The sequence below is a fragment of the Thalassophryne amazonica genome, chromosome 6, assembly GCF_902500255.1.
Source record: "Thalassophryne amazonica chromosome 6, fThaAma1.1, whole genome shotgun sequence".
Lineage (NCBI taxonomy): Eukaryota > Metazoa > Chordata > Actinopteri > Batrachoidiformes > Batrachoididae > Thalassophryne > Thalassophryne amazonica.
In genome coordinates this window covers 91,471,085-91,484,839 of record NC_047108.1, presented here as the reverse complement: position 1 = coordinate 91,484,839, position 13,755 = coordinate 91,471,085, and the positions used below count along the sequence as shown (strand labels likewise).

The 13,755-nt window shown below is 38.9% G+C and overlaps 1 protein-coding gene across 1 annotated transcript in view; it reads right to left on the bottom strand.

The window, feature by feature from the left end:
• LOC117511491 (cadherin-like protein 26) overlaps nucleotides 1-13,755 on the bottom strand; it is a 76,525-nt gene that overhangs the window by 42,473 nt on the left and 20,297 nt on the right. The window contains exons 4-5 of the mRNA XM_034171510.1: nucleotides 7,680-7,841; nucleotides 7,436-7,583 (exon numbers count right to left, since the gene is read on the bottom strand). Of these exons, the coding sequence (XP_034027401.1) occupies nucleotides 7,436-7,583; nucleotides 7,680-7,841 (310 nt within the window). The remainder of the gene's footprint in view (nucleotides 1-7,435; nucleotides 7,584-7,679; nucleotides 7,842-13,755) is intronic.

The following is a 13,755-nucleotide window of genomic DNA, read 5'->3' as shown; positions in this document are numbered from 1 at the left end:
GCCAAGATGGGGTGAGAATCACCACTCTGTGAACAACTGCATGAAAAAATAGTCCAACAGTTTTAAGAACAATGTTTCTCAATGTTCAATTGCAAGGAAATTAGGGATTCCATCATCTACAATCCATAATATAATCAGACGATTTAGAGAATCTGGAGAACTTTCTACACGTAAGGGGCAATGCCGAAAACCATCACTGAATGCCTGTGACCTTTGATCCCTCAGGCAGCACTGCATTAAAAACTGACATCATTGTCTAAAGGATCTTACTGCGTGGGCTCAGGAACACTTCAGAAAACCATTGTCAGTTAACACAGTTTGTCGTTACATCTACAAGTGCAAGTTAAAACTCTACCATGCAAAGCGAAAGCCATACATCAACAACATCCAGAAACGCCGCTGTCTTCTCTGGGCCCGAGCTCATTTGAAATGGACAGACGCAAGGTGGAAAAAGTGTGCTGTGGTCTGATGAGTCCACATTTCAAATTGGTTTTGGAAATCATGGGTATCGTGTCCTCCGAACAAAAAAGGAAAAAGACCATCCAGATTGTTACCAGTGCAAAGTTCAAAAGTCAGCATCTGTGATGGTATGGGGGTGTGTTAGTGCCCATGGCATGGGCAACTTACACTTTTGTGATGGCACCATCAATGCTGAAAGGTACATCCAGGTTTTGGAGCAGCACATGCTGCCATCCAAGCAGCGTCTTTCTCAGGGACGTCCCTACTTATTTCAGCAAGACAATGCAAAGCCACATTCTGCACGTGTTACAACAGTGTGGCTTCGTAGTAAAAGAGTGCAGGTACTAGACTGGCCTGCCTGCAGTCCAGACCTGTCGCCCACTGAAAATGTGTGGCACATTATGAAGCGCAAAATATGACAACAGAGACCCCGGACTGTTGAACAACTGAAGTCGTACATCAAGCAAGAATGGTAAAGAATTCCACCTAAAAAGCTTCAACAATTCATGTCCTCAGTTCCCAAACACTTATTGAGTGTTGTTAGAAGGACAGGTGATGTAACACAGTGGTAAACATACCGCTGTCCCAGCTTTTTTGAAACATGTTGCAGGCATCCATTTCAAAATAAGCAAATATTTGCACAAAAACAATAAAGTATATTTACATTTTACACCACGTCTCAACTTCACTGGAATTGGGGTTGTACAAAATATAGATCAAAAGGGCTTTTCAATGTTAAAAAATGAAATACCTGCTAAATCAACAACACAGATCAGATGCGGATCAAACTTAGTCTATTCATTGAGAGTGCCAGTTTGCACCTCATTGTCACACATGATAATTGAAGCACTTTTGATTTGGATATAATGTGAAATCTACACCAAATGGGCTTTTCAAACTTAAATTCAAATGTCCACAAAATCCACAATCCAGATCAGCTCTGGATCAAATTTTGGCAGTCGATAGTGAGTGCCAGTCTGCACCTCACTTTCAAATATAAGAGTGATTGGGACATGTTTGATTAAGATATAATGTAAAATATGCATTAAATGGGGTTTTCAATGTTAAATTTAAATCACCACAAAATCTGTAATCTGGATCGGATCTGGATCAAACTTTGTTAGGTGATAGTGAGTGCCAGTCTGCACCTCACTTTCAAATATGAGAATGATTGGGACATGTTTGATTAAAATATAATGTAAAATATACATTAAATGGGGTTTTCAATGTTAAATTTAAAGGACCACAAAATCTGTAATCTGGATCGGATCTGAGTCAAACTTTATCAGTTAATAAAGGATACCATCCTACATAATACTCTCAAATATGAAAGACATTTGATCTTTCTTGATAGAGTTATGCATTTTTGAATATTTGCTTAATGTTAAATATGATATATGGATTTTTCCAATTTTCCAAGATTTTTCCTGGCGTTGCTCTTTAACCTATGACCTACAAAATTTTATAAGTTATTGTCTATCAGGATATGAATCCTCAGTAAAAATTTCATAACCATACATAAACAATTGTGGGCTCCCGGCAGTTCACAATCAGACGGACAAACAAACAAACAGGGCTGAAAACATAACCTCCTCCAACTTTGTTGGTGGAAGTAACAAAAACTAAGAAATCACATATGCATAAGTTTTCACACCCTTTGCTCAATACTTTACTCAATACAATGCTGGCTGTCTGAGTGGTGTCCAAAAAATGAGGTGGGCTTCATAGATAATTGGCAAAGCTTCTGGGGAAAACCTGGTCTTGTTAGGAGAGACGGCATCCATCCCACTTTGGATGGAGCAGCTCTCATTTCTAGAAATCTGGCCAATTTTCTTAAATCCTCCAAACCGTGACTATCCAGGGTTGGGACCAGGAAGCAGAGTTGTAGTCTTACACACCTCTCTGCAGCTTCTCTCCCCCTGCCATCCCCTCATTACCCCATCCCCGTAGAGACGGTGCCTGCTCCCAGACTACCAATAACCAGCAAAAATCTATTTAAGCATAAAAATTCAAAAAGAAAAAATAATATAGCACCTTCAACTGCACCACAGACTAAAACAGTTAAATGTGGTCTATTAAACATTAGGTCTCTCTCTTCTAAGTCCCTGTTGGTAAATGATATAATAATTGATCAACATATTGATTTATTCTGCCTAACAGAAACCTGGTTACAGCAGGATGAATATGTTAGTTTAAATGAGTCAACACCCCCGAGTCACACTAACTGTCAGAATGCTCGTAGCACGGGCCGGGGTGGAGGATTAGCAGCAATCTTCCATTCCAGCTTATTAATTAATCCAAAACCCAGACAGAGCTTTAATTCATTTGAAAGCTTGTCTCTTAGTCTTGTCCATCCAAATTGGAAGTCCCAAAAACCAGTTTTATTTGTTATTATCTATCGTCCACCTGGTCGTTATTGTGAGTTTCTCTGTGAATTTTCAGACCTTTTGTCTGACTTAGTGCTTAGCTCAGATAAGATAATTATAGTGGGCGATTTTAACATCCACACAGATGCTGAGAATGACAGCCTCAACACTGCATTTAATCTATTATTAGACTCTATTGGCTTTGCTCAAAAAGTAAATGAGTCCACCCACCACTTTAATCATATCTTAGATCTTGTTCTGACTTATGGTATGGAAATAGAAGACTTAACAGTATTCCCTGAAACTCCCTTCTGTCTGATCATTTCTTAATAACATTTACATTTACTCTGATGGACTACCCAGCAGTGGGGAATAAGTTTCATTACACTAGAAGTCTTTCAGAAAGCGCTGTAACTAGGTTTAAGGATATGATTCCTTCTTTATGTTCTCTAATGCCATATACCAACACAGTGCAGAGTAGCTACCTAAACTCTGTAAGGGAGATAGAGTATCTCGTCAATAGTTTTACATCCTCATTGAAGACAACTTTGGATGCTGTAGCTCCTCTGAAAAAGAGAGCTTTAAATCAGAAGTGTCTGACTCCGTGGTATAACTCACAAACTCGTAGCTTAAAGCAGATAACCCGTAAGTTGGAGAGGAAATGGCGTCTCACTAATTTAGAAGATCTTCACTTAGCCTGGAAAAAGAGTCTGTTGCTCTATAAAAAAGCCCTCCGTAAAGCTAGGACATCTTTCTACTCATCACTAATTGAAGAAAATAAGAACAACCCCAGGTTTCTTTTCAGCACTGTAGTTAGGCTGACAAAGAGTCAGAGCTCTATTGAGCTGAGTATTCCATTAACTTTAACTAGTAATGACTTCATGACTTTCTTTGCTAACAAAATTTTAACTATTAGAGAAAAAATTACTCATAACCATCCCAAAGACGTATCGTTATCTTTGGCTGCTTTCAGTGATGCCGGTATTTGGTTAGACTCTTTCTCTCCGATTGTTCTGTCTGAGTTATTCTCATTAGTTACTTCATCCAAACCATCAACATGTTTATTAGACCCCATTCCTACCAGGCTGCTCAAGGAAGCCCTACCATTATTTAATGCTTCGATCTTAAATATGATCAATCTATCTTTGTTAGTTGGCTATGTACCACAGGCTTTTAAGGTGGCAGTAATTAAACCATTACTTAAAAAGCCATCACTTGACCCAGCTATCTTAGCTAATTATAGGCCAATCTCCAACCTTCCTTTTCTCTCAAAAATTCTTGAAAGGGTAGTTGTAAAACAGCTAACTGATCATCTGCAGAGGAATGGTCTATTTGAAGAGTTTCAGTCAGGTTTTAGAATTCATCATAGTACAGAAACAGCATTAGTGAAGGTTACAAATGATCTTCTTATGGCCTCGGACAGTGGACTCATCTCTGTGCTTGTTCTGTTAGACCTCAGTGCTGCTTTTGATACTGTTGACCATAAAATTTTATTACAGAGATTAGAGCATGCCATAGGTATTAAAGGCACTGCGCTGCGGTGGTTTGAATCATATTTGTCTAATAGATTACAATTTGTTCATGTAAATGGGGAATCTTCTTCACAGACTAAAGTTAATTATGGAGTTCCACAAGGTTCTGTGCTAGGACCAATTTTATTTACTTTATACATGCTTCCCTTAGGCAGTATTATTAGACGGTATTGCTTAAATTTTCATTGTTACGCAGATGATACCCAGCTTTATCTATCCATGAAGCCAGAGGACACACACCAATTAGCTAAACTGCAGGATTGTCTTACAGACATAAAGACATGGATGACCTCTAATTTCCTGCTTTTAAACTCAGATAAAACTGAAGTTATTGTACTTGGCCCCACAAATCTTAGAAACATGGTGTCTAACCAGATCCTTACTCTGGAAGGCATTACCCTGACCTCTAGTAATACTGTGAGAAATCTTGGAGTCATTTTTGATCAGGATATGTCATTCAAAGCGCATATTAAACAAATATGTAGGACTGCTTTTTTGCATTTACGCAATATCTCTAAAATCAGAAAGGTCTTGTCTCAGAGTGATGCTGAAAAACTAATTCATGCATTTATTTCCTCTAGGCTGGACTATTGTAATTCATTATTATCAGGTTGTCCTAAAAGTTCCCTAAAAGCCTTCAGTTAATTCAAAATGCTGCAGCTAGAGTACTGACGGGGACTAGAAGGAGAGAGCATATCTCACCCATATTGGCCTCTCTTCATTGGCTTCCTGTTAATTCTAGAATAGAATTTAAAATTCTTCTTCTTACTTATAAGGTTTTGAATAATCAGGTCCCATCTTATCTTAGGGACCTCGTAGTACCATATCACCCCAATAGAGCGCTTCGCTCTCAGACTGCAGGCTTACTTGTAGTTCCTAGGGTTTGTAAGAGTAGAATGGGAGGCAGAGCCTTCAGCTTTCAGGCTCCTCTCCTGTGGAACCAGCTCCCAATTCAGATCAGGGAGACAGACACCCTCTCTACTTTTAAGATTAGGCTTAAAACTTTCCTTTTTGCTAAAGCTTATAGTTAGGGCTGGATCAGGTGACCCTGAACCATCCCTTAGTTATGCTGCTATAGACGTAGACTGCTGGGGGGTTCCCATGATGCACTGTTTCTTTCTCTTTTTGCTCTGTATGCACCACTCTGCATTTAATCATTAGTGATCGATCTCTGCTCCCCTCCACAGCATGTCTTTTTCTTGGTTCTCTCCCTCAGCCCCAACCAGTCCCAGCAGAAGACTGCCCCTCCCTGAGCCTGGTTCTGCTGGAGGTTTCTTCCTGTTAAAAGGGAGTTTTTCCTTCCCACTGTAGCCAAGTGCTTGCTCACAGGGGGTCGTTTTGACCGTTGGGGTTTTACATAATTATTGTATGGCCTTGCCTTACAATATAAAGCGCCTTGGGGCAACTGTTTGTTGTGATTTGGCGCTATATAAAAAAAAAATTGATTGATTGATTGATACTTTGTTGATGCACCTTTGGCAGCAATTACAGCCTGAAGTCTTCTTCAATAGGATGCCACAAGCTTGGCACACCTATCTTTGGGCAGTTTTGCCCATTTCGTTCAGCAGCACTGCTCAAGCTCCATCAGTTTGGATGGGGAGCGTCGGTACACAGCCATTTTCAGATCTCTCCACAGATGTTAAATTGTATTCAGGTTTGGGCTCTGGCTGGACCACTCAAGGACATTCACAGAGTTGTCCTGAAGCCACTCCTTTGATATCTTGGCTGTGTGCTTAGGGTCATTGTCCTGCTGAAAGATGAACTGTCACCCCAGTCTGAGGTCAAGAGCGCTCTGGAGCAGATTTTCATCCAGGATGTCTCTGTACATTGCAGCATTCATCTTTCCCTCAATCCTGACTAGTCTCCCAGTTCCTGCCACTGAAAAACATCCCCACAGTATGATGCTGCCACCACCATGCTTCACTGTTGGAATGGTCCCTGGTTTCCTCCAAACATGACACCTGACATTCATTCCAAAGAGTTCAATCTTTGTCTCATCAGTCCAGACAATTTTGTTTCTCACAGTCTGAGAGTCCTTCAGGTGCCTTTTGACAAAGTCCAGGTGGACTGCCATGTGCGTTTTACTACGGAGTGGCTTCCGTCTGGCCACTCTACCATACAGGCCTGATTGGTGGATTGCTGCAGAGATGGTTGTCCTTCTAGAAGGTTCTGCTCTCTCCATAGAGCAAAGCTGGAGCTCTGACTGGAGTGACCACCGGGTTCTTGGTCACCTCCCTGACTAATGTCCTTCTTCCCCAGTTGCTCAGTTTAGACAGGCGGCCAGCGCTAGGAAGAGTGCTGGTGGATCTGAACTTCTTCCATTTATAGATGATGGAGGCCACTGTGCTCACTGGGACTTTCAAAGCAGGAGAAGTGTTTCTGTACCCTTCCCCAGATTTTTGACTTGAGACAATCCTGTCTCAGAGGTCTACAGACAATTCCTTTGACTTCATGCTTGGTTTGTGCTCTGACATGCACTGTCCACTGTGGGACCTAATATGTAGACAGGTGTGCATCTTTCCAAATCATGTCCAATCAACTGAATTTACTGCAGGTGAACTCCAATTAAGCTGTAGAAACATCTCAAGGATGATCAGCAGAAACAGGATGCCCCTGAGCTCAATTTGGAGCTTCATGGCAGGGCTGTGAATACTTATGGACGGGTGATTTCTTAGTTTTTTGTTTGTTTGTTTGTTATTTTTAAATAAATTTCCAAAACCTTATTAAAAAAACCTTTTTCAGATTGTCACTATAGGGTGTTGTATGTAGACGTTTTTTTTTTTTTTTACCCATTTTGGAATAAGGCTGTAAAATAACAATATGTGGAAAAAGTAAAGTGCTGTGAATACTGTAGACTATCTGTTTGAGCTGATTAACTTTCCTGCGAAGGTTCACACATTTTATTTACTGAGTGAAGGGGGTGATGGCAGCTCCAGCAGGTCTATTCTTTTAAGGGTCAAATGAACTTAATAAATGGCTTTTGATTCATCAGCTAATAAAAAATAGTCAACTAGTCAAATGTTAGCTAGTTATAGTTGACTATTACAACTAGCCTTCCCTTCGCTAGTGGATACTCACCCTCAGGAAAGTTTTCTTTTATGCCAACTCTCATGACATCGGACTGAAATTTTGGTGGATTGTCATTTATGTCCTTTATTTCCACATCAAAAGCTAGTTCCTTGTCTAATAGTCGACCTGTTACCTTGTCCAAGATATCAAACTTGATCTGTGGGAACAAAGATAGATGTGAAAGCATTTCAATAACTAATCATCAGTAAATGTCATGTTGGAAGCACAAGTCTTCACATAAGTGTTCGCTCACATGGAAGAGGTCGTATTTCTCTCTGTCGACTGATTTGAGGGCAGACACAATCCCCGTGTGCTCGTCGATGGAAATCACTCCCAGCGGTTCCTCAGTCACACCCATTCCACTTATGCGGAACTTATGGCCCTTCTGTGTGTTGTCTGTCTTGTCATTAAACATCTAATTCAAGGCACACACAACAGAGCTGTTATCTTCTGTTTGGTCGAACCGGCCTGATCACTCAAACCTGTAGGTTACTGTAAGAGGCATCAAACTCATATCTGGTTGTATTGTGCAAATTTGGCTTTTTATCTACTTTTTTCCATTAAAGATAATGTTGATCATGTAATTTATCTCTCCCAAGTTGTTATATTCACTTGGCATGCTGTGAGTTTTCAGTAGTGGTGTGCGATACTGTAAGATTTGCTATAGATCCAATACTAAGTAAAAACAGGGCCAGCATCGCTGATACTGATACTTGCACTTTTTAATAACTAAGGTGGCTGCATCATCATATTGCTAAATCTCAATGACATTTCATGACCTTTATGTGTATTTTTTTTCCCTTTGGGTTATTAATTACTTACAACCCAGGACAAAAATTTGGGCAAAGTTTATAGGTAAATAGAAAATACTTTATCATAATAAATGTTTTTGTTCAGAAACAATAGAACAGTAACAAAAAAATTTTTCCCCATATATTGTCATGTCTGGATTTTTTTTTTAATAAAGTGCAATAAATGAAGTGATAAGTGAATACGTGAAGTAAATTAAAGCGCACAAAACAATCACTCGAGAACAAATTAAAACAATTTTTTTTTTTTTTTGAGGTAGAGTGTTCACAAGCTACAATACAAAAATTAACGTGTTGCCTGTTGCGATTCACAGGCTCTAGATTGTGTAGTGTTTATAAATTTTCAAGGGTGGTAATAAATTATGCAAAGTTTCTATAATGAGTTTGAAAGACGTGTGAGTCCAGAATGTTTTTAGAATCTTAGACCTCAACAGTTTTTAGAGGAAGAACTCAGTCCTTTTATTTCCTCTTAATTGGATAATTTTTATGTTAATTTACTGTCTTAATGTATTTATAAATTGTTTAGATTCTTGTTATCATATGCACATGATTATTTATTTTATTATTACCTCTATTTTGTCATTTGATTTTTAAATGGACCACAATGGAAATAAGTGGTCCATTTATTTGCACTGGCAAATAAATGCATTGGCATTGCATTTTTTTTTTGAACAAGGTTTATTTAGCACAATTTTGAAAATTAATGGAACGCAGAAGTTTCAACCCCATCCCCACCCACAGTAACACTGAGGAAACCACGTCATCATAAAGGAAAACAGAATAATAATAATGAATAACATGAATAATAATGAATAATAATGAATAACATGAACACATAAAATAATTAATTAAAATTATTATATCATCAATAATAATTATAACAATTGAAACAATAAGAAAAATAATGACAGTAAAAATAAAAAAACTGTGATAATAAATAAACAAAATACAGTTCGGCAAATTATTATGGACCCAAGGTAACATATTATCTGGGGCACAAACAGGCACTGAAGCGCAAAAAAGAGAGGAGCAACAATTAATGAACCAAAGAGCACAAACATGAATGTTTATGGTCATTCATTCAGAAAATGATCTGAACTTAAGATGTCAATATGACTTAAGAAAGGTTGCCATATCAGTAAAAACGTATCGGCTGTTGCCCTGACAGTATACCTTATTTTCTCCAGTTTAATAAAATACAGCATGTGTCTAATCCGCTGAATAAAAGTTGGAGAATTACAGTCTTTCCAGCTCATCAGATTTTATCTTCTGGCTATGAGTGTGGCAAAAGCCAGACAACTTTGTATATAGTTTTTCAGAATTAGGTTTTGTGTCACCACAGCAAATACAGCTATGAAGGCCGATTTCTCTAGATCACTACCTATAATTTTAGAAAGAGTACCAAATATTAACAGCTAAAAATTGGATAACCTAGGACATTCCCAAAGCATATGGATTAAAGTGGCATTGGATTGTTTCAAACAACCACATATAGGGTTTATGTTGGGTAAAAATTGAAACGTTTGAACTTTTGTGGAAGATTTTAAACTGCATGATAGTACACATTATATTTTGTAGTAGTTGTAGTCTTACACACATCTCTGCAGCTTCTCTCCCCCTGCCATCCCCTCATTACCCCATCCCCGTAGAGACGGTGCCTGCTCCCAGACCACCAATAACCAGCAAAAATCTATTTAAGCATAAAAATTCTAAAAGAAAAAATAATATAGCACCTTCAACTGCACCACAGACTAAAACAGTTAAATGTGGTTTATTAAACATTAGGTCTCTCCCTTCTAAGTCCCTGTTAGTAAATGATATAATAATTGATCAACATATTGATTTATTCTGCCTTACAGAAACCTGGTTACAGCAGGATGATTATGTTAGTTTAAATGAGTCAACACCCCCGAGTCACACTAACTGCCAGAATGCTCGTAGCACGGGCCGAGGCGGAGGATTAGCAGCAATCTTCCATTCCAGCTTATTAATTAATCAAAAACCCAGACAGAGCTTTAATTCATTTGAAAGCTTGACTCTTAGTCTTGTCCATCCAAATTGGAAGTCCCAAAAACCAGTTTTATTTGTTATTATCTATCGTCCACCTGGTCATTACTGTGAGTTTCTCTGTGAATTTTCAGACCTTTTGTCTGACTTAGTGCTTAGCTCAGATAAGATAATTATAGTGGGCGATTTTAACATCCACACAGATGCTGAGAATGACAGCCTCGACACTGCATTTAATCTATTGTTAGACTCGATTGGCTTTGCTCAAAATGTAAATGAGTCCACCCACCACTTTAATCATACCTTAGATCTTGTTCTGACTTATGGTATGGAAATTGAAGACTTAACAGTATTCCCTGAAAACCCCCTTCTGTCTGATCATTTCTTAATAACATTTACATTTACTCTGATGGACTACCCAGCAGTGGGGAATAAGTTTCATTACAGTAGAAGTCTTTCAGAAAGCGCTGTAACTAGGTTTAAGGATATGATTCCTTCTTTATGTTCTCCAATGCCATATACCAACACAGGGCAGAGTAGCTACCTAAACTCTGTGAGTGAGATAGATTATCTCGTCAATAGTTTTACATCCTCATTGAGGACAACTTTGGATGCTGTAGCTCCTCTGAAAAAGAGAGTCTTAAATCAGAAGTGCCTGACTCCGTGGTATAACTCACAAACCCGCAGCTTAAAGCAGATAACCCATAAATTGGAGAGGAAATGGCGTCTCACTAATTTAGAAGATCTTCACTTAGGCTGGAAAAACAGTCTGTTGCTCTATAAAAAAAAGCCCTCCGTAAAGCTAGGACATCTTACTACTCATCACTTATTGAAGACAATAAGAACAACCACAGGTTTCTTTTCAGCACTGTAGCCAGGCTGACAAAGAGTCAGGGCTCTATTGAGCCGAGTATTCCTTTAACTTTAACTAGTCAAATCAAATCAAATCAATTTTATTTATATAGATCCAAATCACAACAAACAGTTGCCCCAAGGTGCTTTATATTGTAAGGCAAGGCCATACAATAATTACGGAAAAACCCCAATGGTCAAAACGACCCCCTGTGAGCAAGCACTTGGCGACAGTGGGAAGGAAAAACTCCCTTTTAACAGGAAGAAACCTCCAGCAGAACCAGGCTCAGGGAGGGGCAGTCTTCTGCTGGGACTGGTTGGGGCTGAGGGAGAGAACCAGGAAAATGCTGTGGAGGGGAGCAGAGATCAATCACTAATGATTAAATGCAGAGTGGTGTATACAGAGCAAAAAGAGAAAGAAACACTCAGTGCATCATGGGAACCCCCCAGCAGTCTAAGTCTATAGCAGCATAACTAAGGGATGGTTCAGGGTCACCTGATCCAGCCCTAACTATAAGCTTTAGCAAAAAGGAAAGTTTTAAGCCTAATCTTAAAAGTAGAGAGGGTGTCGGTCTTCCTGATCTGAATTGGGAGCTGGTTCCACAGGAGAGGAGCCTGAAAGCTGAAGGCTCTGCCTCCCATTCTACTCTTACAAACCCTAGGAACTACAAGTAAGCCTGCAGTCTGAGAGCGAAGCGCTCTATTGGGGTGATATGGTACTATGAGGTCCCTAAGATAAGAAGGGACCTGACTATTCAAAACCTTATAAGTAAGAAGAAGAATTTTAAATTCTATTCTAGAATTAACAGGAAGCCAATGAAGAGAGGCCAATATGGGTGAGATATGCTCTCTCCTTCTAGTCCCTGTCAGTACTCTAACTGCAGCATTTTGAATTAACTGAAGGCTTTTCAGAGAACTTTTAGGACAACCTGATAATAATGAATTACAGTAGTCCAGCCTAGAGGAAATAAATGCATGAATTAGTTTTTCAGCATCACTCTGAGACAAGACCTTTCTAATTTTAGAGATATTGCGCAAATGCAAAAAAGCAGTCCTACATATTTGTTTAATATACGCATTGAATGACATATCCTGATCAAAAGTGACTCCAAGATTTCTCACAGTATTACTAGAGGTCAGGGTAATGCCATCCAGAGTAAGGATCTGATTAGACAACATGTTTCTAAGATTTGTGGGGCCAAGTACAATAACTTCAGTTTTATCTGAGTTTAAAAGCAGGAAATTAGAGGTCATCCATGTCTTTATGTCTGTAAGACAATCCTGCAGTTTAGCTAATTGGTGTGTGTCCTCTGGCTTCATGGATAGATAAAGCTGGGTATCATCTGCGTAACAATGAAAATTTAAGCAATGCTGTCTAATAATACTGCCTAAGGGAAACATGTATAAAGTGAATAAAATTGGTCCTAGCACAGAACCTTGTGGAACTCCATAATTAACCTTAGTCTGTGAAGAAGATTCCCCATTTACATGAACAAATTGTAATCTATTAGATAAATATGATTCAAACCACCGCAGCGCAGTGCCTTTAATACCTATGGCATGCTCTAATCTCTGTAATAAAATTTTATGGTCAACAGTATCAAAAGCAGCACTGAGGTCTAACAGAACAAGCACAGAGATGAGTCCACTGTCTGAGGCCATAAGAAGATCATTTGTAACCTTCACTAATGCTGTTTCTGTACTATGATGAATTCTAAAACCTGACTGAAACTCTTCAAATAGACCATTCCTCTGCAGATGATCAGTTAGCTGTTTACAACTACCCTTTCAAGAATTTTTGAGAGAAAAGGAAGGTTGGAGATTGGCCTATAATTAGCTAAGATAGCTGGGTCAAGTGATGGCTTTTTAAGTAATGGTTTAATTACTGCCACCTTAAAAACCTCTGGTACATAGCCAAATAATAAAGATAGATTGATCATATTTAAGATCGAAGCATTAATTAATGGTAGGGCTTCCTTGAGCAGCCTGGTAGGAATGGGGTCTAATAGACATGTTGATGGTCCTTAAACCTAGTTACAGCACTTTCTGAAAGACTTCTAGTGTAATGACACTTATTCCCCACTGCTGGGTAGTCCATCAGAGTAAATGTAAATGTTATTAAGAAATGATCAGACAGAAGGGAGTTTTCAGGGAATACTGTTAAGTCTTCTATTTCCATACCATAAGTCAGAACAAGATCTAAGATATGATTAAAGTGGTGGGTGGACTCATTTACATTTTGAGCAAAGCCAATTGAGTCTAATAATCGATTAAATGCAGTGTTGAGGCTGTCATTCTCAGCATCTGTGTGGATGTTAAAATCGCCCACTATAATTATCTTATCTGAGCTAAGCACTAAGTCAGACAAAAGGTCTGAAAATTCACAGAGAAACTCACAGTAACGACCAGGTGGACGATAGATAATAACAAATAAAACTGGTTTTTGGGACTTCCAATTTGGATGGACAAGACTAAGAGTCAAGCTTTCAAATGAATTAAAGCTCTGTCTGGGTTTTTGATTAATTAATTAATAAGCTGGAATGGAAGATTGCTGCTAATCCTCCGCCTCAGCCCGTGCTACGAGCATTCTGGCAGTTAGTGTGACTCGGGGGTGTTGACTCATTTAAACTAACATATTCATCCTGCTGTAACCAGGTTTCT